A 27,721-nucleotide genomic window follows, 5' to 3' on the forward strand; every position below is an offset into this window, starting at 1 on the left:
TTCTTAGCGCAGAGAAACATGCAAGATAAAATTTAGGCTAGAGGTCCCAATACTAAATAAGAAGTTGGGAAATACTAGTATTAAAGTGGGGAAAAACAAACCATCACAAGGGAGGTTACTGTAGTCTTCACACCAGTCCTAGACAAATACTTGTTGTTAACCTTAACAGGACATACTATGTGTAATAGTGATGGTGTAGAATATCTTTTCCAAAACATTAACTTGCTGTACCATAAATAAGACCTCAAGCAGCAATGAATTAAAAAGACAAGTGCATATTTAGCGATTCCAGCACACCGTGGGAGAGTTAAGCTGCAATCCTGGCATCCCTGATATAAAGAATACATTTTAAATGGCAGGTGGAAGCTAAGAAAAGATGAACAGTTCAAATTCCAAGAAAAGGAAGAATAGGAAAACATTTTGTTCCAAGAACAATCTGTACAATTATCAGGTTCATCTTAAACACAAATGTCACGAAATGCTGTAGTTTTGTAGAACCAAGGTGGAGAGGAAGCAGCATGGTGAGTCTTTTCAAGTTTATTATAAAATTAAGCATCCACTTACACAATCACTGTCATAGATACAGGCAATGCTTGGAAGGAGCACAGTAGGGAAAAGACGGGTAGCAAGCAAGATGATCCAAATAACATGAACAGGGAGAAAACTGTTCTATAAGAAAATACAAATTAATACATCTAACCTAAGAATCTAGGGAACTAACAAACACCTTAAACAACATCTAATAACCTGAATGAATTGAAATGAAGCAAGTGTAGAGAAAGTAAGGTGAACTCAAAACTCCAAACACATGCAGATTATCACAGCAAATGTCAAAATTTCTATCAATATTGTTACAGTTATAAAAAAAAAAAAAACTGTGGTTTTTACTGTTTTTGTTAGGGAATTTCTAAAGTACCTTTCAAATGTACCTTTTGAACTTCATATTCATGTACCAACCATAACTCCTGTGTATGTAAAGCAATTTATTTTTTGTGACAGACAAAAATGATACATGCATTTTACATTTTTAAAGATATTTTTTCGGCACTAGTGGCCTTTATTTGTTTTTTGACAGTAGGCAGACAGGAAAGAGGGGTAGAGAGAGGGGGAGACATTCGGCAAATATCACCGGGTCCGGGACTCGAACCCGGGACAGCCGCTTCGAGGACCGTAGGCTCGGTATATGGTCGCGTGCTGAACCCCTACACCATCAGCGCCGCGCCCCAAGCTCATTAAATTTATATTACATATAAAAATCAAAAATGTGTTTGCATAGGTCAAGTTCCCCTAAATAAAATCAAGAGCAACCAGCTGCCCTCAGGATTAACCCAGTTAATAAACAGCCTAACAGTGTGCAATTTAACCTGATTATATTAGCAGGTGTTGTGTGAAGGCCTCAGAGGTTTGTTGGAGAACTTTAGAGGACTAACGGCATTGTAAAGACCAAGAAACACAGCAGACAGGTCATGGAGAAAGTTGTAGCTCAATACTTAATATTTTAATGGTAAATGGACTAAACTTATATAGTGCCTTTCCAGTCATACTGACCATTCAAAAGCATCTTACACTAGAGCCACATTCACCCAGACACTCTCGCAAACGCACACACATTGTGTATGCAACTTAGCCATTACAGCCTCTGTTGATAATCTTGTTGTTAAAAGTAATCAATCCAATAAGCTTGTTTTTCTCTATTTTATCCACAGACTATCCATGTGGCCATCGTATGTGCAGGTTACAACGCAAGTCGAGACGTAGTAACATTGGTTAAATCTGTCCTTTTCCACAGGTACATTTTTCTAAAGCAATCTCTTTATTTTAATTTTAGAAAACATATTAAAGTTTATGCTTGAAGAGGTAGTTACTCCAACATAAACAGTCTCTCTTAGTGTCAATATGGAAGTATGTACCGTCGTAAAGCAGCACACACACATGTACGATGTATATATAGATAAGTGAATTACCTACCTACCTTCCTTCCTTCCTTTTCTACGTTGATCCCAGATGAACACTTATTTGATTAAATCAATCAAGTACTTAGAGTACCTTCTCCAGATATCCTTTTCATAGAGCAAAGCTGGCCTGACACATGTAGGCAAATAGCTTCTCCCCTATGTATGCCGGAAATGCAACAGGACACATGAAAAGGAAAAAAGGAAAATTAAATGAGTAGATTCACACTATTTTACAAATATCTGTTGTGTTTTTCCGGACTTTTCAAAAATCCAAGCCTATCAGAGTGAGAGTTGTAACACGTCTATTACTAGAACACATAGTTACATGGTGTCTGCGCATCCTTAAAAAGTCTGAAATTAATACATCTAAAATTAAAATATCAAAATGTCTGAAATTCAGGGAAAAAAATCTAAGTTGGCCTTAAATATGTTAATCACAGGTCTTTCATTTTGTCGTGGTCAGGCTATTTAGATTGCGTCAGTCAGTCAGTCATTTTCTTCCGCTTATTCCATAGTGGGTCACGGGGGAGCTGGTGCCTATCTCCAGCAGTCTATGGGCGAGAGGCGGGGTACACCCTGGACAGGTCGCCTGTCCATCGCAGGTCAACACACAAACAACCATGAACACACTCATTCATACACCTAAGGGTAATTTAGAGTTACCAATTAACCTAACAGGCATGTCTTTGGACTGTGGGAGGAAGCCGGAGTACCCGGTGAGAACCCACGCATGCACGGGGAGAACATGCAAACTCCATGCAGAAAGACCCCAGGCCGGGAATCGAACCCAGGACCTTCTTGCTGCAAGGCAACAGTGCTACCAACTGCACCACCGTGCAGCCTTTAGATCGCGTATATTCTCAAATACGTACTTTTTCTCGTGGGAGTTTTCTGTCAAACAAAAGTTTGAGCCTCACACAGAAGTCTTCATTGCGTTCTGTGACTATAGGCGGTTGATGCTAAAGGTAACTGCCAATTTACCCTTGCTAGCAAGCTTTTTTATGTCTATTATGGGTAAGTGCCAATTTATCGGCGGTTGGATGGGCGACGTTCATTTTCGCTACTGGCTCACTTCTGTTGCTGACCAATACCAGGCTACGTTCATTCTGTGCAAAAAAACGTTTTCAGCTTTGCGCTATGGAGGATGAAGAAAGCCCGTTGAGGTGTGAGAAGCACAAAGCCACTGCATAGAGCCACAAACAAACCCCAGAAATTTCACTTTTAACACTTTATTTTCAATGAACAGACAAAAACTTAACTTTAATGTGTCTTATTGTGTGACACACATACCACGCTTGGTTGTAATACAGCAGGATTCCCCAACCATGACCTATATTTAGTTTTTTTCCGGATCTTAAATTTCATTCAAGGTGGCATTTTTACCAGCCCAGTATGGCAGTGGTATTAGGGCAACAGAGGAAAGAGTGATTCAAGCACTGTCATTATAAGAAGAGCAAACTCAGCACACATATGAAATAAATTTGTTCTTAAAATATAAAAATGTATTAACAGAAATCTTTCAACTTCAAGTAAACATATTTCAATTAAACTCTGTTCTAGGCTAGAACAAAAAAATATTATTTGCACTTCGCTGTGTTTTTGTCTCTTCAGACGGAACGCTCTTCATTTTCATTTCATCACAGACTCAATTGCAAAGCGGATTCTCTCCGCTTTGTTTCATTCTTGGATGGTCCCGGCTGTCAGGGTAAACTTTTATGATGCCGATGAGCTTAAGGTGAGATAAAAGACCCCCGTATTTACCTGAACAACTGTATTATCAGTTTATTAGGTGATAGTCTATGCTGTGTTGTTTCAGTCTGAAGTGTCATGGATCCCTAATAAACATTACTCTGGCATCTACGGACTAATGAAACTGGTGCTCACCAAGACACTGCCCTTGGATCTACGAAGGGTCATTGTTCTTGACACAGATATCACTTTTGCCACCGACATCGCTGAGCTTTGGGCTGTCTTTCACAAGTTTAAAGGTATGTATTTTTCATACTTTGTCCTCTGTTCTATTTCCTACTTGGGTTTTGAGGATGGCATGATGAAAATGTTGTCATACAGATATGAGTTTTCAGTATGTACTCCTGAAATTGCAAACAAAATACTTAGGAAGATTTTTTTACTACTTGTATCAAAGTCAGAAGTTTATATACACTAAGATTACTCTGGTTTTTCATAATTTGGGGATCTCCTAATTGTGATAACATCGCACAGTAAGCTTCCCATAATTTAAATTACAACTTTTGCGTTTAATGGGGCACAGCTGTGGACATATTTTATACTTCAAACACACTGCTATATTGTGTGACACCCTGGAAAGACCAAGAGAAATCAGGCAAGCTACCAGGAAAAGAATTGTGGACCTCCACATCTCTGGGTCGTCCTTGGGGACAGTTTCTGGATGCCTGAAGATACCGTGTCTTCAGTCATACATAGGTAAAAGAAGTTCCCCTGTTTTTGAATGCTGTGCAGCTGGAAGAATTTTTGCTGACACTTTTTCGCTTTCACTTTGCACATCTGTTATGCTGCATAACAATGTGTTTTTCAAAAGCTTGAATAATACCTCAACTATAGCCCCAAATCCCAGAAGAGTTGAGAAGGAAGTGCCGTGGATGCAAAGCAGGAGCAAAGATACGAGAGAAAAGAAGGAAGTCTAAACGGTCTCTTCTATCAATCATAATGGGCAATGTGAGGTGTTGGGCAAACAAATTTGATTAACTTCAAGCTATAACAAGGTAACAGGGAGACTATCGGGAATGCAGATATGTCTCAGCAAAACACAGCCATGTCTGTGTTTGACTAAGGCATGGCTGCAGGATCATATCCTCGACTCCAACATCTTGTTGTTGGCTACATTTCCAAAGAGTAAGGTAGTATCATACTCTGGAGTTACTTTTCTTAGATGGATCTAGACCTTTTGTCAAGGTGAGTATAGTTATGAACAATAAATATCAGACAGTTTAGACCCACAGGCTATAGATGTCTGCTGGAAAGTTGAAGGATTGTGATTTTCAGCATCAGTGAGTAGAATCAAAAGTTACGTTTTGGAAGCCAGAATCTAGAATTAAATCTGTGGGGTCATCTGAAGAGGGCCGAGAACAAGAAATGTCCCAGCAGTCTGATAGATTTGGAGAACATTTGCAGAGTAGACTAAATATTGTCAATTCAAGATGAGAATGCTGATAGACCCCTACCAAACAAGGCTAAAGGCTGAAATGTATTCTAAAAGTTGTTCATCAAAGTATCAAACACATTTGTAAAACCAGGTTGTTTTATTTTTTTGTATTTCTACCCATTAACAGATTTGTTTTTCAGCATAAAACCATACAATACATGTTACACTAAAAAGCTGCCGTACCACACAGATATGCAATATGTGAGTACAGTGGAGGACACTAGCAGCCTTTGGGAGACGTGGTACTTCCTGAGCACACTCACGATGTACAGCCTCATTGGGCCTTCTTCAGAAATTCAGAGGGGTCCCTTCTCCAGCTCAAATCCTCCTCCAAGTTGAGCCCTAGGAAGTGTAAGAGGTGTTGAGAAACATGTTGTTTCCCCTGCATTACACCGTTACCTGGTAAACCTCACACTTATACTTGGACTCATCTGCCCCCTGAGATGAGTGTGGTATATTCAGCAAACTTGAAGATGGTGTTGCTGTAACAAGTGGTAATGCAGACATGTATGTAGAATGCAAAGAACAGCGGGTCTCAATACACAACCCTGCGGAATAACTGGTGCTGAGGTTGTAAATATGTGGCATCCCAGTGTAACTCTCTTAACAACGATCAGACGGGAAGTTAGTTATCCATGTGCAGATGGAGGATAGAAGACCCTGAGTTTGACTACACCCTCCTCCCCCATAAGGGGAGAGTACCTCATAAAGCACTTTTAATGTCTATAGCGTAAAACTGATGTTTTTGCTTTGCTCAGGACAGCAGGTTCTGGGTCTAGTAGAGAACCAGAGTGACTGGTACCTGGGAAATCTGTGGAAAAACCATCGACCCTGGCCAGCACTAGGTAGAGGTTTCAACACTGGTGAGTACTTTCTTATAACTTTAGCTGTAATTTATTTAAAATAATTGACAGCTGTTAATGGCTGTCAAAGAGTTAATCCTCCATTTAAAGTAAACCAATCATGTTCTGATGCCCAATCAAAACCGCCACAACACTCCAAAGTGATTAGAATTCACAGTGGTAAACATTGAAAAATTCAAAGCTTTAAAGCTTAAACATTAGATTTGAATCTCAAATGGAACAGTTTCCTCTCTTCTCTTGGCTGAGAAGCAACAGAACATGGATATCAGTGCCTGCAAAAATCCCTTTATTTTTTATAGTTCCACATGTCTGTTGAATTTGTTGTAATAGTATATAATGCGTAGCAGCTGTGACAGAATCATCTTTTATAGTTTTATTGGAGAAATTATTGGCTTCTTATTCTGCAACTGCAGTATTTCTTCCTCTCTCAGTCCCTCAGCAAGACATCGGTCGACACTGCTGGGGGAGTTATCACCAGCATCAACCTGGGAAAAAGGTTACGGCTCAAAATATTTTAATGAACCACATAATCAGCTAATCACAAAGGTTTTCTGCATCCAATCAGACACTTTTGTGATATGCTATGTTGGATTGGATAAAAAACGGGAATGATTTTTTTTGTGAAACAAGGTTAAAAAAAAAAGTTGAAGATTAATATTTAAATAACTGATGCCATGAAAACTCAAAATTCATTAAGTATTTTCAGATGAGTAATTTAGGATTTGTAATTCGTAAGTTCATTTTTCAGTTTAAAGAATTATTTTAATAATTATTTAAACTTAAGACATGTGAAAACAGGTTGATGGTATTAATCTGATTTCGTTAAAATCTGTGCTTTGTTTATTTTTGTTAATCTGTGATTTCTTTCTTTAATTGCTGATTTATTTGATTACTGTGAAATAGGGGTCGGCAATATGACGATGTCAGATCATAAAGGAGACAAACGTTCTCATGAGTGTCCGTGTATTGTCTCTGAGGGACATTCTTTACAATGTACTGTAGTTTTATGCTCCTGCCGAGACGCATAAGTTTCTTTTTCCTCATTTTCCTGCCATTTATAAATTAACTCTTGTTGGAGGGACTAAATCGTTACTGGTTTTAATCAGCATGGCTTTAGTGAAGTATTACTATTGTGAATCTTACAGTTTAAAAATAAAATTACCATTAATAAATTGTTCCTTGAACGTATTGTTGGCGTGAGCCACGGATGGATAGTAGCCGTCTATGTGCAGGATAACAAAATACTCCAAGTAGGGGATGTAACATGCAGAGGAGCTTTACGAGCCCAGACCAGAGTAAGCAAGCATTTACAACAACAAAGAGCATTCCTCCAGAACACATAGCCGCTGCCTGCACAGGTCAAATCACAGTAGCACATTCCATCTCTTACTGTCTTAGCTTGTATGCAGTGTAACATGGGGCATAAAAACGCATTAATACAGTATTAATAAGTATGTACAACAGTATCGTGAAAGACTCATCACTGCAGATGGAAGCAGAAGGAGGATAAACCTCAGCGGAGAAATTTTAACCACTGTAGAGTTTATTGGTTAATTGTCTCAGTTTTCTTGCATTAGCACAGCAAACCTTAATAAGAGCCTTTTATTTGTAATTTAACCCTAACGAGTATGTAATGCAAAGAAGATATTCCAAGTGTGTTGTTGAGAGTAATTTAATGATGAAAAAAACAAACTAATAACCTTAATGTTTATGCTGAAGTTAACTTATAACTTTAATTGATTTGGAAACAATATTGATAATAAATAATGATAATAGAACAATTTCAAATTGTTGTTTACCTATTACCTATTATGTTGCAAGAGTAAAATTTACCTGAGCAGTGGTGGTAGACATTTTTGAAAATTGAAATACATTTTTTGAGTTAGATAAAATTGGTTGAACATGGCACTTTAAGCATTATTGGCAAAATTGTGCAGTCCGATCAGAATGTGGTGCATGGAAGTTACATGCAGAAGTTGGAGGGGTGGGGAGCATTATTCACTTTTTTTTCTTGCTACAAACAAACTAGATCTGAGGCTATGCACTGAAGCATTTGAAACGTATTTTCAAGGACAATGGTAAAAGTGTCATTGGATGGCTTGGTTATGTTCCTAATGCTTTATTGCTAATGTCTTCCTTATTTTATTTTCAGTGGTATTGTTCAATTTATTTTTTATATAAATTGTACTGATATAACGTATTTTTATCTAGAGGTGCACTGATATGAAAATATGGGCCAATATCATTATTCAATATTAATTTTGCTCTTATAGCCAATAACCACTATTGAGCCACATTACATATATTGTATATATTTCACTAGCCTTTTTAATACCGTAAAGAAACGAGCACACTGCTAAAATTGCCTATGTGCTTCGCGCCACAATCCTACGCTTCATCACTATCACTGTCATATGCCCAAATAAATACCACAAAGCCGGAACACACACAGAAATGGCAAAAAGGTGGAAATAAATATCAATTATTAATATCGACCCGGTTTTACTTATTGGACCAATACCAATATGTTAGAAAATGACTACATTGATGGCGATATGCTGTGCATACCTACTTTTAATCTTGTATGTCTATTTAAAAAAATCTTGATTTTGAAAATGAGGTATAGTGCGATTAACCTATGTAAATAAAGGGGAAACAGAATTTGAAAAAAAGTTTCTCTAATTAGTGTATCAGTTTTCCTGAAATTCGTCCTGAAGTTAACCTGCAAATGTACGCTGATGACACTATCATCGTCGCGTTGGATAAAAACAGTATTGTAGTCAGTAAAAAATTTAATAATAGCTTATAGAGAATATCATTGTAGTTAAATGACTCCTGCTTAACTCTTAATGCAAAGAAAACGATGTGTATTTGCTTTTCAATAAAGTCAAGTCAAGTTTATTAATATAGCACTTTTCAGCAACAAGGCACTCAAAGCGCTCCATCACAGTCCTTGCATATTTGAATCAACGGGGATCCAATTGAACAAGTATCACAGGAAAAATACTTGGTAATAATTATGGATGCTTAGTTAAATTTTAAAAGCCTTGTTGGTAAAATCTCCAAAACTGTTAGATCAAACATAAATTGTTTTAAAATTATTAGAAAATGTTTAACACTTCACTGTGCAGAGATATTCTTCAACTCAATGATTCTTTTACATTTGTCTTACGGAGTTACTGTCTGGTCACAGACTAACCAAACCACACTCAAACCATTGGAAAGTCTCTACAATCGGGCCTTGAAGGTTTTATATCAAAAGCCAATCATATTTCATCATTGTTATATTCTGGCTAAATTGCAATGTTTTAAAATTAGATTTTTAAATGTTTAAATGTACTTGCACCCAAATCTTTAAGCAATTATGTACAGGAACTGCAGGGCAACAGCAGATTTACCCAAGCAGCTTTAAACGGCAACTGTAAGGTCCCCTTCTGTAGAACCACTTTTGCTCAAAGTACTCTTTCTGTGAGAAGATCTGCAATTTGGAATTAACTCCCTGTCAATTTAAAATCTATGACCAGCTTCAATATGTTTAAAAAGCAAATTAAACTCTGGATATTTCAAAAACAGCATTGTATCTACACTTAGTGTTTCCTTTTTATTGCCATGTTTTTAATTTTTTGGTTTTACATGTACGATTTTGAATACGTTGTCAATATCATGTCTTATTATTTTACATCATTATTACTATTTCGTTTCCTAATAGTTTTAGATACACTGCCTGGCCAAAGAAAAGTCGCCACAAAAAAAAAAGGTCACACATTCTAATATTTCGTTGGACCGCCTTTAGCTTTGATTACGGCACACATTCGCTGTGACATTGTTTCGATAACCTTCTGCAATGTCACATGATTTATTTCCACCCAGTGTTGCATTAATTTTTCACCAAGATATTGCATTGATGATGGTAGAGTCTGACCGCTGCGCAAACCTTCTCCAGCACATCCCAAAGATTCTCAAAGGGGTTAAGGTCTGGACTCTGGTGGCCAATCCATGTGTGGGAATGATGTCTCATGCTTTCTGAACCACTCTTTCACAATTCAAGCCCGATGAATCCTGGCATTGTCATCTTGGAATATGCCCGTGCCATCAGGAGAGAAAAAAATTCATTGACGGAATAACTTGGACAGTATATTCAGGTAGTCAGCTGGCCTCATTCTTTGAACACATACTGACCAACTTCAGCAACCCCAGATCATAGCACTGCCCCCACAGGCTTGTATAGTAGGCACTAGCCATGATGGGTGCATCATTCACCTGCCTCTCTTCTTACCCTGATGTGCCCATCACTCTGGTACAGGGTAAATCTGGACTCATCAGACCATATGACCTCCTTCCATTGCTCCAGAGTCCAATCTTTATGCTCCCTAGCAAATTGAAGCATTTTTTTTCCAGTTGGCCTCACTGATTAGTGGTTTTCTTAAGGCTACACAGCTGTTCAGTCCCAATCCCATTGGTTCCCTTCACAGTGTGCGTGTGGAAATTCTCGTACTTTTACTATTAAACAGAGCCCGGAGTTCTACTGTTGTTTTTCTTCGATTTGATTTCACCAAACGTTTAAGTGATCACCGATGACGATCATTCAGGATTTTTTTCTGGCCACATTTCTTCCTCGAAGACGATGTCCTTCCAGTTTTTAATAATGCGTTGGACAGTTCTTAACACAATGTTGTTAGTTTCTGCAATCTCCTTAGATGTTTTCTCTGCTTGATGCATGCCAATGATTTGACCTTTCTGAAACAGACTGACATCTTTTACATGACCACGGGATGTGCCTTCCGACATGGTTGTTTAAAAAATGAGAAGCAACTCATTGCATCAGTTGAGGTTAAATAACTTGTAGTCAGCTGAAACATAATTGCCAATGCAGTAATTATCCAATGGGAAGCTCGCACCGATTTTCTTAGTTAAATCCAGGTGGCGACTTTTTTTTTTTGGCCAGGCAGTGCATATTGCCAATAAAAGCATATCTAGGGACAAGTGCTGCAAACTAGCTTATGCTATAAGCAACATGATACAGGCATGGGACTGCTGTTTAATTCGGTTTGTCTATGTTATTATGTTACTATCCTTATCAAATAAATCTAATAAATAAATAAAATAATATTTTAAGTAGAATGACCGATACGGGAGCAAATCATTTAAATGGTAAAAAAAAGGTAAACAGATGGACTTATATAGTTCTTTTCCAGTCATACCGACCACTCAAAGCGCTTTACACTAGACCCACAGTCACCTAATTGCACTTACAAACACACACACATTCAAAAACCGATACACTGAGAGCAGATAAATAAATCGTGTTTAGCTCATAAGTTCACTTTTAGCTTAGACGTCAGGAGCACATTATTTAAAACTGCAAAATAATCTTTTTGTTTCTGTGTGTGTTCGTGTGTGTGTGTGTTCGTGTGTGTGTGTGTGTGTGTGTGTGTGTGTGTGTGTGTGTGTGTGTGTGTGTGTGTGTGTGTGTGCGCGCGCATGCATGCTTTTACATTTCTTTCAGGGGTTATTTTGCTTCTCCTGGATCGGTTACGGAAGGTCAGATGGGAGCAGATGTGGAGGTTGACTGCAGAAAGTGAACTAATGAGCATGCTGTCCACGTCATTGGCAGACCAGGTTACAAACACTTACACGCATTCCTTCCTACACCTGCAGAAACTTAATTATTATATTCAAATGTATTTTAAAAATCATAGCTTATGGAACAAATGTTGGAAACGTGTATAATTTCAGTTTCAATTGAAATATGCTTAATTAATTCTAAAAAGAAGTCAAACATAATAAGTTTTTATTATCTATGTTTCTTCAAAGTTATTATGAACACCTTATCACAACTTGGGGCTGTTGTTGGGGTAGCTGTTTCCAATATTTCCAGTGGTCCATTCATGAATAGAATTTACAAGAAAATCTAATTAAACAAATTCTGATCTGAGTCAGTCCATTCCTCAGTTTCCTCTCCATTCACTCTACATGGACAGCTAACTTTATTTTAAACTTTTGGACAGTTTTTATGATATGTAACCATGGCAACAATGTGTTGTTGTTTTTTGTTTTTTACTACCGGGCGTAGCCGAGTAGCATCTTAAAAGCTCAGATAATATCAAAACTGTGACCACAAAGCTCAGATGAGTTAAAAAGAAGGCGCCGTGGATGCTGGGAAGTTGAAACTCTCTTCAGTTAATCCTTTTGGTCAATGTGAGATCTTCAGCAAACAAAGTAGATGAACTTCAAGCGGTGACAAGGACCAATGCAGTGGGTCGACAGTACAGTATTATGTGCTTCACTGAGACATGGCTGTACAATAATAGACTTAACTCCATATCTCGGATTTTGAAGAGGAGTGACAAAAGCAAAGGCGGTGGATTAGCAGTGCATGTGCATCGCACTCACTAACGCTCACACATTCATACACGGATCGGTAGGCAGCTTGAGGTTAAGTGCCTTGCCCAGGGGCACATTGACATATGGCAGGAGGAAGCTGGAATCGAACCCACAACCTTCTGATTGCAAGACGACTACTCTTCCTACTGAGCCACAGTCGCCTCAGATACAGGACATGCTTCGATGAAATACCGTCTCTGCAGCACAGATATTGAACCGTTACCCTTCATTTTTTGTCCATATTATTTACCAAGAGATTTCACCAGAGTTAGCTGAAGAAGCTCTGCAGGGTGGTTTTAAAGCTAATGACTGGGATGCGCTGAGCCAGTCAGATAGAGATGACATCAATGCCATTACTGAGTGTGAGACTGACTAAATAAACTTCTGTTTGGACAATATCATCCGGACCAGAACAATTACATGCTTCCCCAGTAACAAACCCTGGATAACCAGCGACCTGATGGAGCTGCTAAACAAGACAAAAAGAGCATTCAGTGTGAGAGAAAGATGAGTATTTATAAGCAACCTATAGAGACAGGAGAGATCAAGCTCCAGCAGAACAATATAAGAGATATGTAGGTCAGGGATGTGGAAGATCACAGGCTGCAACCAGAAGGAGGATCAGATAAAACTCTTTTCTACACATGGGCTGTCATGTGGCAGTAAACATACCAGATACATTGTCCACTGTCATCAAGCAGTTTGTTGTTTTTTAGTAAGCTCTGTCACACTGTCATGCACATCTTTGGTGTTTAGGACATCTTTAATGCAGTGATCAAGCAGAACCCATTCCTTGTGTACCAGCTACCCTGCTTTTGGAATGTCCAGCTGTCAGACCACACTCGCTCTGAAAAATGCTACAAAGATGTATCAGACCTGAAGGTGAGACCTGGATTTCACAACTTTTTAAAGTCAATCTTTGCAAGTATACACATACATGCATATAAATAACCGGTCAAATGTTTTAGAACGCCTTTCTCATTTAATGGTTTTCTTTATCTTTATGACTGTTTATATTGTACGTAGATTCTCAATGAAGGCATCAAAACAGTGAATGAACACATATGCAATTACGTAGCAAACAAAAAAATTGTAAAATAACCCTAAATATGTTATATCTTTGAATCCTTAAAGTAGCTGCCCTTTGCTGTAATGACTGAAATATTAATCTTTGGTCGTCTCTCAATGAACGTCTGGGAAGTTCTTTCAAGACTCTTTGCAAAACTATGTCAGGTGACCACCTCATGAAGCTCATGGAGAGAATACCAAGAAAGCAAAGCAGTCATCAAAGCAAAGGGTGACTATTTTTGTAAAAATCTAAAATATTTTTTAATGTTATTTTACATTTTTTGTTTACTACATGTGTGTTGTAAATGTGTGTTCATTCACAGGTTTGTTGTCTCTGATGAGAATTTACACTTTAAATAGTCATGAAAATAAAGAGACCCATTAAGTGGGAAAGGCGTTCCAAAACTTTTGACCAGTAGTAAAATGTTGCTGTAGGCTGGCTAAAGGTGTACTGGCTGAGTGAAAACATTTTCTGGCCATTGCTTGTCTTTAGTGTTTCTAACCTCTAAGTGTTACTGAGATATGGGAAAAGTGGCTTTAACCTGAAGACCTCCTCTCTATGGTTCTCCTTAGGTGATCCACTGGAATTCCCCTAAGAAACTGCGAGTCAAGAACAAGCATGTTGAGTTTTTTCGGAATCTTTATCTTACTTTCCTTGAGTATGATGGCAACCTGCTGCGACGAGAGCTGTTTGGCTGTCCAAGTGAAGCTGACCCCAACAGTGAAAATGTACGTGAAACTGCTTCCGAAATTTCAACTAATGTGGCAGGTTAGAGCTGAGGACATTTAAGATATTTATGAACTAAGCTCCTAGCTAATACTCAGGTTCTATGAACAGATTTGTGAATTGTAAAAAATAACTGCCTAATAGTCTCCTGGCCTTGGCATGAAACGTAATATTGTCAACACATACCTGAACCTTTCATGAATGCAAGAATGTTTACACATAATTACTTATGAACTTATGACGGCATTTGCGTAAAATGCTAAATTATCTTTTTAATTGCTTGTCAAGGATTACTCATCTACTTCAGAGAATATGCATGGATGAGCTCTTTATTATTTTCAATAATACACAACAACAGTGTAGAGATTAGTTGTTGTAGAACCCTCAAACAGGATGAAAACCAGCAGTCATGAAGAGGACCATAAGATAAAAAAGGCAACAACAGGCTTCAGCAATTTTCCAAAGCTCTGAATGTTTTCCTTTGAATTATTCAAGAAGACTTGCATAGGTCTCACCAGTTAAGGTTTATGGCACAGGCATGACTGCAGCTTTTTCAAAAACCTCACATAAAAAAAATAAAAACCCAATTATCCTACAATCTTGCTTAAATAGCCACAAACACTACCACTGATCCACCTTAGGGGGTTTGACATGAACAGTGCATTTACACAAAACTATACCATTTGCCACCAAGGTTCTTTTACACACACCCACACACAATACATTTGACCATCCAATAATACAGATAAAATTTACAAAACAAACAAGAATCACATTAAACTAAAATTTCAGTCCACTTTCACAATCATCCTTAGCCCACTGGCCTGCCCCAATGAGGTGGATGATTAGGAAACTTCCAACAGCTGGAGTCATTAGGCTGTCATCATATTGCACTTCATGAATCTTGCCTTCAGGTTGTTGACCTCAAAGAGAGAGAGATTAGTGGTCTTCAAAATGAAGCAGCTGCGAATATTAAATGGGTGGCTAAGGAACAGTATGTGCCCATTTTTAATTTATTACTTTGCACCATACCCTACTTTAAAATGTGTACAAACATGAGAGACAAATAACCTTTATTTGAAACCCAAAAACTTAGCAATGTTGTAATCTTGATTGTTAAAACAGTTGTTAGAAGTTACCATACTATTTTTTTTAAATGTTATGGTAATTGTGACACTTGGCAAAATTTGTAGAATTAATTTAAATTGTTGGGACGTAGCCCAGGGATCTTGCTGGCACTCAACCAGTCACACATCCCGAAGGGACGTGCTATGTGGTGAGCCCTGTCTGGCTGTAGTTTTCCATAGTGAAAAATAATTGCGTTTCTATGAGGTCATTCATCCACCTAAATGGATGACTTCTTAGGAAATTCTAATTGCAAAGTTGTGCCCCACATGGTGGCAGCTTTGGCATAACTGTTGCACTCTTTGTGATTTATTGTTTTTTAAACTTTTCTTTTTTTTTTGGTTAAAACTTTGCTTTTTTTGAAAGATTTCTCATTGTGGTTTTTAATGATGTACTACGGAAACAATTTTTGCTGTTACATTTATACTGTAATAATTCGTAAACACAGCAACAAGACTGTTGTTTAGAACCAGCTGGCTGATCAACATTTGAATAGCTTAAATTATATGTAAATTGAGACGCCAAAACCCAGATGAGTAAAAAAAGGTTTGAAACCATTTTGTCTATTGCTTATAATAATGAATGTCATATCTCTGACAAACATAAGGAATTAACTTGAAGCTCTGACAAGGTCCAAGTAAGAGTATTGGGGATGCAGTATAAAGTGTTCACTAAGACATGGCTGTAAGTTTATATTCCCTACTCCAGCATCTCTCTGCCTGCCTTTCTGACTATACGAGTAGACAGAGATTTGAAGAGAGTGGCAAAAGCAAAATAGATGGATTAGCAGTGTTTGGCAACCATTGATGGAGTAATATACAATCTGCTACTGTGAAATATAATTTCTGAAGCCCAGATTTGGACCTGTCAGCTGCAAGTTTTCATCCATATTATTTAACCAGGCACTTCACCGGTGTTGGCAACAATAAACATTCCATTATTGGCCGTTTCCAACTTTGCATACAATGTCATCAGATCAGTTGTTGAACCCAATGCATGTACATGACAATGCATGTACATGACATCCTAAGCATCTGTGTAGACCATACCATCCCTACCAGAGTTGTGAGGTGCTTAACCAATAACAAACCCTTAATCACCAGTGACTTCCAGAAACTGCTAGACAATAAAAAAAGAGCGTGACAGTGAAAATATTGAGTATACCAGAGCAACATGGAAAGTTAAGATTAGAAACAGCAAGGAAGAAGAAGATGAAGAGCAAGCACCAGCAGAGCAATATCAGACGAATATATCCAGAGATAAAGAAGATTGCAGGCTTTAAGCACAGAGAGGATGAGCTCACTGGAAGTCTGGACAGAGACAGATAAAAGAAAATATTCCTTAGTAGGTTAAGTTCAGCTTCCTCCTCTCCTGCCATCAGCCCATGAGATCCTAAACCTTCCCCTCACTGGCAGCTTTTCTGTCACACCTCAAATGTTAAATCTTCCATGTCGGTCTTGGATGTTGGTCCTGGTCTATGATTGATTTGACCAAATCAAGAGATCCTTTTGTCTTGTTCCAGTATCTAAGAACGTTCATCCATCGGTCCTTAACAACTGTAGATTTGCTGCCTTGACATCCCACATTATGACGGCCCTAGAGAGTTTCCTGTTGGCACACTTGAGTAAGAAAACAACCACATATCAGGACCCTCTGCAGTCTGTTTATTGCCGTAGATTTGGAGTTGAAGATGCCATCATAACCCTGCTTTAACAAAGCTACTGTCATCAGAACTAAACTGGCAGCACATTGAGGATCAGGTTATTTGATTTCTCCAGTTCTTTAACACAATTCAGCCTAGAAACTCCAGAAGACAGAGCCTTCAATTGGCTACTTGACTAATAGATCATCATGTCTTAGACCGAAGGGTTGTGTGCCTGACCTGTGTATGCAGCAAAGGCGCACACAGGGTGACTGTACTCATCTCTTCTCATTCTGTACACCTCAGATTCCCAGTATTAGTTAAGAGTCCTATCTTTATCAGAATTACTCAGATGAGTCTTTATTATTTTTGGTGTATCAGAAATGAACAACAGGCTAATTACAGAGAGCTGGTGGACTGCCTTGTGGCATAGTGTGAGAACAATCATTTCATTTGGAATGTGAGCAAAACAAAGAAGATTCCAGGAATAAATTGATCAGAGACCATTTCCATCTTGTCTGCCATCATCTGTTGGGGTAGCAGCATCAGAGTCAGTGACTTAAAAAAACTCAACAAGCTGGGACGCCGATAAGATGAATTACATAAATTATTCTCAAAACAAGATCATTAAGGATTTATGGGTAGTTATCAGATTACATGTGTAATCTGATAACTACCCATAAACCAGAGTTTTTTAGCGTCATTTTTGTTACAAGATGGATGATGTCAACACGGAATGCTGGTATGATTTCTCTGTGCTCTTACTGTAACTCAGTCAAGTATTTTAGCCATCTTATGCTAAGTCACCCAATTGTTTCTATCTCCTTACATTTGTCTACAGCTGCAAAAGACTCTTTCAGAACTAGATGAAGATGACCCCTGTTACGAGTTTCGACGAGAGAGATTTACAGTTCATCGAACGCATCAATATTTCCTCCACTATGAGTATGAGCCCAGTTCTGACAACACTGATGTCACTCTTGTTGCCCAGCTATCTATGGACAGGTACCGATATAAAACTACAGGCACATACTCTGAATTTTAGAGATGCACAATGCAACTACTTTAAGGTTTTTTGGTACATCTGTTAAACAGACTGAAGTAATATTGCCTTACTTTTGGATCCATACAGGAAACTAATTTGTTTTTTATTTTAAAACAATACTATTTAAGTTTATCCATCAACAAGATCAACCAGTGGTGACACCTGGCCTTGGTCTTGTCTGTATAAGGGCCATTTTTGAGAAGTTCTGTTGCATCCTTGCAAACCTAAACTTTACTGTCAAGGTATTTCTAGTGAAATAAGGCCTTTTCCGGCAATCCTTTCAAGCCACACTTGGTCAAGCAAGTTCTGTTTTTAAATTTAGCTTTATGGAGTTTAAAATAGAGCTCTTTGTTCCTTGTTTGAGCACTGCATGATTTCACTTAGGGATGAACTTGCTAGCATGTCCAATCCCTTAAAATTATCTTTCTGCCTTTACAATGATGGAAATGAAAAGAAAATGATCTCTCAGACTCTCTCCATATTGGCAGGAAGAACAGTTACTTCTCTAAGGCCATTGCTGCTTTTTGTTCTACTCAGAAATGTGCTAACAAACACCAAAATACTCTTTAGGTTCAATAAAAAAAATGACGTCCCTTTTCCATGGGCTCTACTTTGCCCGGCTCCACCCTACTCAGCCTGTTATGCGAACATATCTATTACAGGCTTTTCTGGCACTGTCCCTTCTTTCTTGGTACCTGTTCATTAGCAGGTCCCATTGGGGTTGAGGAGGGCCGAAATGTGACGTGAACACTAAAGCACCTACTAAAACATTATGGCAAGTCATATGGGTGAGTGAACAGACACTTGCCTTAACTTGCACTTTATCTGCTGTTCGAATTAGAACCGCAAGAGAGATTTTTATTTTTATTTTAAGCAAGAACAAAGAATGGAAGTTGCTAAACAGAATACACACTTAACTCTTATTCCAGAATTGTATCCATATAACTCCGACTCTCCAACACCAATACACCAATACAAATGGGCACAGCACTCAATGCTGACTCCTGGAGGTGGGCTTTCAGCTGTCAGTGTGTGAAGGGAAACATGACAGGGTTAGTGCGGAGTAGAGTCAGGACAACGGAGTGGAGTGTTGAAATTGTGAATGAAAAGAGGCATATGAGTAGAGATAGTAAAGATGCCAGAGTGGATTAAATTGCTCACTGTGTCTTACTGCAGACTCAGCCCAATGGAGCATCCCTGCAGAGATAACTCAATTAACCTCATCTATAAACTATATTAACAAGCTCTGCTTCCCATTTTACATTCTAAATATACAGAAGATCCTCTAGGAACTACAAGTAAACATGCTGTCTGAGAACAAAGTGCTCTGCTTAGAAAACAGACCACAATTGATTCTTTCACTTGAATTATTGATTGGTAATAATGCAGTGAAGACCAGATAATTGTTGGTGTTGTATGGGCTCAATGCCCATCAGTGGCACAAATTTAAGAAAATTTCATAAATCCACTCACCAAAAAGCCATCCATTCTGCACTGTTCTATGCTGTTCTTTGGAATGAATTAATAATGTGAACAAGGCTACCTTGCCACAATGTTTGTTTGTAGCTTATAAATTGTAAGATGATTTAATAAAAATGTTGAACATAAAAGGTTTATTCTGTGATGGTGGCTTTAATGACAATGTGTCTGCAGTCGGTAGCTCCAATTACATGAAAGAAAAATTGTTTATGGCTTTAAAAGGCCTTAATTATTAGCATGTGCAACCACTTATTGGACAACCCGAGTTACAATGAAATGGAACGTTGTGTAAAATGCAAATAAAAACAGAATACAGTGATTTGCAAATCCTGTTCAATATATATGCAATTTAATAGACTACAAAGAAAACATATTTAATGTTCAAACTGAAAAACGTTTTTTGGCAAATATTCAAAAATTTTTAATTTGATGTTTTTTTTTAACAACACTCAATAAGCATTTGTGAACTGAGGACACAAATTGTTGAAGCTCTGTAGGTGAAATTCTTTGCCCTTGCTTGATGAACAACTTCCGTTGCTCAACAATGCAGGGTCTCCATTGCCATATTTAGCTGTTTATAATGCGCCACACATTTGTAATGGTAGACAAGTCTGGACTGCAGACAGGCCAGTCTGGTACCTGAACTCTTTTACTACGAACCCATGCTGTTGGAACACGGGCAGAATGTGGCTTGGCATTTACTGTCTTGCTGAAATAAGCAGGGACGTCCCTGAAGAAGACGTTGCTTGGTTGGCAGCAGATGCTGCTCCAAAACCTGTATGTACCGTTCAGCATTAATGGTGCCTTGACAGATGTGCCAGTTACCCGTGCCATGGGCATTAACACACCTTTATACCATCACAGATTTTGACTTTTGAACTTTGCGCTGATAACAATCCAGATAGTCCTTTTCCTCTTTGGGCTGGAGGACACGACATCCATGATTTCCAAAAAGAATTTACAATGTGGACTCGTCAGACCATAGCACACCTTTTTCTGCATCAGTCCACCTCAGATGAGCTCGGGCCCAGAGAATCCGGCAACATGTCTGGGTGTTGTTGATATATGGCTTTGGCTTCGCATGTTGGGTTTTAACTTGCACTTTGGGGATCATTGGAATTGGAGTTGTATGAACATTTGATAAATCTGATTCTTTCCCACCCAACTGGAATTGCACAGTCCTGATTGGTCTGCCCACCCAAATGCCTTTTTTCCTAGGAACACCAGCATAATCCGCAGGGGTATGGGAAGAGGCAGATTACAGTTTTTCAAATAGTTCTAAAATAACTGCGTTTGGAGATTTTAAGCATCTGATAAGTCATTATTTTGTGCCAGAAAATCCCCTTGATTACTAAATACTTTCTGTGCTGTGCCATTTGCAGTGTGCTCTAATAACGCTAAGCTCATTGCTAAATGTATTTTCTGCCCCACTTTGTGCCCGCTTTAATATCAACGCATTTAATTACATACTTGTGGATGTATTAATTCATTATGTGTCTCTAGCATATACAATATTATTTGTGTATTGTTTTCACATTATTAACAGTGCAGCATACCCTCTATGGGTCATCAGCAAACCAATATCAAGAACTGAAACACAGTACCCCTCTTGAAGTATTGAATGGGTTCATTTACACTTCGAACAGCTTCTTAAAACACAGTTTTATAGTTTGTGAAACTTTTACTCTATTTCTGAAAACATAAAAACGTTTGTAGTTTTGAAGTCTCATCTGTTTCTTGTGAACCCAGTATGCTGAATAGTTTTATCTAATGTGGTGGGTGTATTTTTACACGCCTTCTAAACTTGTATAGTGTTAGATGGGACTAACTAGTCTTGACTTTCAACCTTTTCCTTTAGGCTAAATTTAGACAGAATATATATATACTAAAGAATTATCATTGTATATTTCTGGGCAAAGAAAGGAAAATGACTAGTTGACTGGAAATTGTCATATGTCTATTGAAGGTCATTGTTTGGAGAGTGAATTCAATTATATCATATTTTATGGGGTCACCATACTTGTCCTTCCTCCCCTGTAGGCTCCAAATGATGGAAGCTATCTGTAAGCACTGGGAGGGTCCCATCAGCTTAGCCCTATACCTTTCAGATGCTGAGGCACAGCAGTTCCTGCGCTACGCACAGGGATCTGAAGTGTTAATGAGTCGCGGAAATGTAGGTTACCATATTGTCTACAAGGAGGGACAGTTCTATCCAGTCAATCTCCTGCGAAATGTGGCAATGCAGCAAGTCAACACACCCTACATGTTCTTATCAGACATTGACTTCCTGCCCATGTATGGCCTCTATGAGTATCTCAGGTAAGAAACACACAAGTATTTCAAAAAACTGTTTTTTTATAGTGTCCTGCTTTAATTTTAATCATTTTCTGTGCTTGTAGGAAATCAGTGATACAGCTTGACATGGCCAACACCAAGAAAGCCCTAGTGGTTCCAGCCTTTGAGACTCTGAGATATCGCCTCTCCTTCCCAAAGTCTAAGGCGGAATTACTTTCTCAGCTGGACATGGGCACACTATTTACCTTTAGGTGCAAAACAGAAACACTCATTTTATTTCCTATCATGTGTAAGAGTTATTTTAAATAGTTTCACTTCTCCCATTATCACATACTCAAAAAACGTATCCTAGCATTCTCATAATACAATTAGTCTAAAATAACTCTCATTTGAGGAAAATGAAACACTAAAGAAAATCTAAAGGCTAAGTTGTATCACATTAAATTCTTTTGAAGAATATAGTCTTGTAAACTGTCTTAGTTGTATGATCTTTTTATCAGACAATTACCTAGCAGAAATTGATTTATTTTTTTTCCAGTCTTATTTACATATTATTCAGATGAACTTCTTTAGCCTTAAATAACCCCACTAACATAGCTGTGGTTCCAGGTATAAAGGTACACATTTTTGTCTGTCTTTTGGCATAGATATCAATTAATATATATTTTTTATAAGGCTAAACAATGACGTATTGCAGTAACATATTTAATTTAATGTTAAAGATAAAACAAATACAATAATGCAATGTAGGAACCATGTCCAGTTATTTCTTTGTTCATATTCTCATTGTAAAAGCATTGTCAGAATGCAGCTATTAAAAATTTTTGGTTTGTAGAAAACATGTGTATCGCTGCTCATTACATTAAAGCATTGTCTAAATTCCCTTCTTTGTTTTAACTCTGTTATCCTTACAGGTACCATGTGTGGACAAAAGGCCATGCACCAACTAACTTTGCCAAATGGCGGACAGCCACCACACCCTACAAAGTGCTGTGGGAGGCTGATTTTGAGCCCTATGTGATGGTGAGGAGAGACAGTCCTGAATATGACCGCCGCTTTGTGGGCTTTGGCTGGAACAAGGTGGCTCATATCATGGAGCTTGATGCACAGGTTATTCATCTTCTCTTTCTTTTTTTACTCCAAGTCATTGTATTCAAACTATAAAGTTAAGCTCTTTTGTAGTGAATGTTTCAACTTTGATGGACCTTTAACTTCATTTTACCCAGTCATTTTTCCTGTAGCAAGACAGGTGTGATTGCCTTGAAATTAATATCAGTGTTGCTCAGAATAATATAAATGGTGGTATGCATTTAATGATGTTAAACAAATACAAAAGAAAGAAAGATTTGTTGTTCTGTTAAACAGGTACAGATATTAATCATTTAATTTATTTGAAACCAATAAAAAATAAGATAATCATGAATCCTTCAAGCACAGTCAAACCTTAATGGGTGAGGCACTTCTGTTGCTGGTTCATACCTAATTAAGTACTAAGAAACTGTTATGAAACTAACCCACCGTTATTTCTTCTCAAAAATTATGTATTGGCAATATGAATATCAATACATCCATTTTGTACACCCATTTACTGCTTCACAGGGCATCACAGAGACTCACGACAAACAACCATTGATGCCCATCTATGATTATTTGAAAAAGTCAAGGGGTGCCACTGCCAATTTCAAATGTTTCATTAATTTATCAATTACTTTTTGTATTCTAAATGATTCTTTTTTACCTGTTTAAAAGAGTTATATTTTTAGAAAAACAAAACAAAAAGAAAACCTTACAGACAATCCACACCTCCATTTGTTGCTTTCTAACTTGAAGTACTCCAAAACCACCTCGACCATTTAAATCATCAGCAAACTTTTATCACGTGGCTTATTTTTGGTAATCAGATGCTCCATCTACTGTATTTTGCAACAGTGGCACAGGCTGAGCCAGCCAAATTCCTAATTCAATTAAAGGCGCATGCTGTATATTCTGCTGCAGACTGCAAAGGGAGCAACGCTCAGCACTCACAGCTATTTTGAGTAAAACCGTTGTGACTTTTGTCAAAAATCTTTAGAAGATTAAAAAAAGATATAATCTAAAAAAAAAAAACTAAACAACGGAAAACACTGATGTGGACATATATTTATAGTTGACATCATTGACGATGTCATAGAATCTTGGCAAGCAAGCAAGGTAACCTAATATGCATGTTTTTGGCAAATTGGATATTTAGACAGAACCAACACATGCATACAAACTCCACAGATAGGGCTTTGCCAACAATGTGAATTCAGGGTTCAACCAGGGCTAGTGGTAGAGCTAGTTCTAAGCTAATTCTGTAAAACAACTGACTTGCTTTTCAGCAACCCGAGAGTCAAGTTAAAGCCACATCATTATAAAAATCTCATCCATTAAGTGATCCTCTACCTGTTTTATTCTGTGCTTTTTGAAGCATTGAGATTAATTTAACTATATAAATATTATCCAAGCCACTTGCTGGAGTCACAGGCTGCAGACCCCTGGTAGGGTTTATGACTACACTTCTTATATACAGTTACCCAGCTTGTCTGAAGCTCTAGCCTTACGGACTCTTCTGGGAACTACCCTTGGAGCAGGGCCTCCAATTCTGACAACCTTTAAAACGTCTTCCAAAATTACAAAAACACAACATTTACCTTAATCATCAAAGGAGGCAGAGGAGTAACTATGCAGCTGACACACCAAACAGGAGAGATAAGACTGAGGTAGAGATTGAGAAACAACAAAAAACGAAAGACTATATCTACTTTAGACATATAGGCTGCCAGATTAGGCTTCTTTGTCTCAAGGAAGCCAATAACATCTTGATTTCTTGTTTTGGGTTTTTTTTTCAGCACATTTGTTAAAAATGTGAGCAGATCTTTTAGAAAAGACTATTATATTTACATCTATAGGTGCTACAGGTAGTGACAGCTGTAAAAGCCATATAATGAAGCTGGAGCAATATACACTTTACTAAAATGTTTTTTTTCTCTCTATAGGACTATGAGTTTGTGGTCCTGCCAAATGCCTACATGATCCATATGCCCCATGCTCCCAGCTTCGACATCACAAAGTTTCGCTCCAACAAGCAGTATCGGGCCTGCCTTAAGATCCTGAAGGAGGAGTTCCAACAGAACATGTCTCGTCGCTTTGGCTTCGCTGCTCTTAAATACATGACAGCTGAGAACAACAGCTAGTCACCACTTCAGACTCAAACTCACCTAGGACTGATCTACCCAAACTGTTAGTAGGTCAAATACACTATTTAATTACTTAATGAGGCCCTTTAGAATTTCTTTTGTTTTCCAAGGAAAAGACCTTGGATCCTGAGACTTTAAAAGAAGATATTGCCCTGAGCTTCTTTGACATCATACTTTATCCTCTACTGTGGGTAGAAGTGATAATCAAGGAAGAGTGGACCTCTTTTGTGGTGTATAAGACCACAGGCTCTGTGGGCCAATGGTGCCATCTGTCAGGCACTTTCAAGGAAGAGGACAGTTTCAATGTCTTTTACTTGTGAGACCACTGACATATTTTGGGGCTATAACATGATATTGGGAGTGCGTTTATCTTTCTTTCAGGACAGAACTTAGGAAAAAGCCTAGAAAGAGCAGAGCTGAAGAGGCCACCACAGTTTAACTGACAGCACATCATGACTTGGGTGCAGATTGGCAGCGACATTAAACAATGTAGTAAATATGTGCAAACAGATTAAAAATCTCTCTCTCGTTTTTTTCACAATAGCACTGTATCAGTATCAGACATTAAATTGTGTGTTTTCCCTTCACTATGCTGTCAGATATCACCACAATAAATTGGGGGAAGACTATTTTAAGATGGGTGTGTGTTGTGGCTGCATCCCAGCTGAGAAGAGAGAACTAGCCTGATGCAAGAGCCAAAAAATTGTTGTATTTTCTACAGCGTGTACAACCCCCAAAGATAAACATAATTTGTTCCATTTTTCATCCACAAACGGAGCTGCGATTAAATCAAACACTGTCTGTGGGTTTGGAGTTGTTTTTAGTTGTTGGTCTTTTTAAAACAATTTGAAAATTTGGGAGGCTTTTAGAGACCCCAGTGTTTTTTTGTTTTTTTTATTAGTCCTGTGGAGAAGGGAGAAGTGGAGGCCAGGGCAAAATGGCATTACTATAGAAAGCTTTTTTAATTATGTTATGACCAAGCCACAAACAACTACTAAAACTTCAGCATAGGAGCAAAACTGGACTTTTACTGTTAAAAATGTATAACATGATGCAATCTAACCTTTAAACTATGTTCTCAGTGCACAGTTTTTGGAGAAGATTATAAAGAGGTTAAATGTTTTAATGTGATAAATCCACTAATATCTAGAGCTTCTTTCAAAATGAAAGTCAAGAAAGATAATGAGCTTTGACAATTAAGGTATGGGCCAGTTACAGGTATCGAGGTGTTCCAAGGTTCAAATATTTTTTTAATCATTAAGGTTTTCCCTCATACTGCTCCTAATCAAAGCCAAAGTTCAGGAGTGATCATCTCTCCTTCCCATCCTTTGGCACACAACTGTTCACTTATATTTCTTCTGTTCAATACAAAAAGTAAGCCGTTGGGAAAGTCACTGAGGGAAAACCAGAATGTTAAAGTAAAGGAGAACCGTCCATTACTGTTTTTAAGGTAGAACCTTTCTGAAGGTACAGTTGGCATAACAGGCATGCCTGTGGAGGTGCAGAACACATGCTTGTTTGCTGAGCTAATTAACCAGCTAATATCAGCTTGTTAGACTCTGATTCTTAATACAGAGCAGATCAACAAAAAGTGCAATAAGCACAGAATCCAATCCAAATCAGTGAGTTGTCATTCAGTATTTTGCTTAAGGCTTCAATTGCTTACTAAAGTTTTAAAGCGTTATCGTCAACACTAACATTATCACACTGTGCCTACGCTCAGTATGCTTTTCCTGACAAATGAAACTTGAAAAGGAGTAATGACTATGCTCACTGCTGAAACATTGACTTCCCAAGTCGAAATATGACTTGGGGAATTATGCTGGTTGGGTCGGATCGAGGCTGTGGCAGGTGTGATTACACCCTTAAATTCAATCAGATGCTGTATCATTAAAAACCTTGGGAAATCACATATGGAGTTGGGCTCGTTGTAGCAACCTGGTCTACAACTCCAGGAAAAAAAAAATCTTTAAGCTTGCAGGTGAGACATTGGGTCTTATGATCTTAGGTGACACTTGGGGATACAGCTGCCTCTAAATCAACATGTGCTCTGGTGAAACTAGTGGTGGTTATCTTTGGGGACGGCTTTTCTCTCCCCCTATTGTGTGACTGCAGTCTCCCCTCAGAATGTAAGATACAAAGTGCTTGTTTTTCTTTAAAGATGTGTGAGTGACTGTTGTATCTGATGCTCAGTATGTGTGTGTTGTGTTTTGCAGAACTAATCTAGTCTGGAACTTGGGCTGGACCTCAGCTGTTACTTGAATAAAAGCAAAGAGTCAAGCACCGTGCTGCTGTTTAGTCATTTCGCTCTCCATGGTTTACCCTTAAAATGTAGAAGGATACTTTCTGCTGATTTTATTAATACAATTAAATACTTTTTATAGGAGTTCCCCTGTCTTTGTAAGCAGTCCTGTTTACAAAGGTCAGTAATTCCTATTAGGGCTGCTTTTAAAAAAAAACTATGTAAAAGTAGACCAAATATATAGGAAATTATTTTATTAAATAATGCACATTTTTCAGATGTTCTATCATGACCGGCTGTGGTAGCAAAGCAGTGAAAAGATTTGGTAAATGTTTATATGTAATATCCGTGCTTTTCTACTTTGCACAATTACATGCCAGCAGCATCTCTTAAACCATTAGTCTTTAAGGATGTATTCACACCAGGAAAGTCCTTTGGTTCGCTTGTTTGGTCCGGACTAAAAGCGAACTTTATGTTTTTTCATTTGGTGCGGT

At 38.0% G+C, this 27,721-nt stretch overlaps 1 protein-coding gene across 1 annotated transcript in view; it reads left to right on the top strand.

The window, feature by feature from the left end:
* The window catches only part of large1 (LARGE xylosyl- and glucuronyltransferase 1), a 39,499-nt gene extending 12,234 nt beyond the window's left edge, over window positions 1-27,265 (top strand). Inside the window, exons 4-15 of the mRNA XM_047389813.1 lie at window positions 1,707-1,789; window positions 3,567-3,690; window positions 3,772-3,943; window positions 5,898-6,002; window positions 11,509-11,621; window positions 13,143-13,268; window positions 14,028-14,183; window positions 17,790-17,953; window positions 21,513-21,791; window positions 21,872-22,018; window positions 22,682-22,877; window positions 24,785-27,265. Coding sequence (XP_047245769.1) covers window positions 1,707-1,789; window positions 3,567-3,690; window positions 3,772-3,943; window positions 5,898-6,002; window positions 11,509-11,621; window positions 13,143-13,268; window positions 14,028-14,183; window positions 17,790-17,953; window positions 21,513-21,791; window positions 21,872-22,018; window positions 22,682-22,877; window positions 24,785-24,982 — 1,863 coding nt within the window. The 3' untranslated portion in view covers window positions 24,983-27,265. The remainder of the gene's footprint in view (window positions 1-1,706; window positions 1,790-3,566; window positions 3,691-3,771; window positions 3,944-5,897; window positions 6,003-11,508; window positions 11,622-13,142; window positions 13,269-14,027; window positions 14,184-17,789; window positions 17,954-21,512; window positions 21,792-21,871; window positions 22,019-22,681; window positions 22,878-24,784) is intronic.
* The last annotated feature ends 456 nt before the right edge of the window (window positions 27,266-27,721 follow it).

This window comes from Girardinichthys multiradiatus, chromosome 17, assembly GCF_021462225.1.
Source record: "Girardinichthys multiradiatus isolate DD_20200921_A chromosome 17, DD_fGirMul_XY1, whole genome shotgun sequence".
Taxonomy (NCBI): domain Eukaryota; kingdom Metazoa; phylum Chordata; class Actinopteri; order Cyprinodontiformes; family Goodeidae; genus Girardinichthys; species Girardinichthys multiradiatus.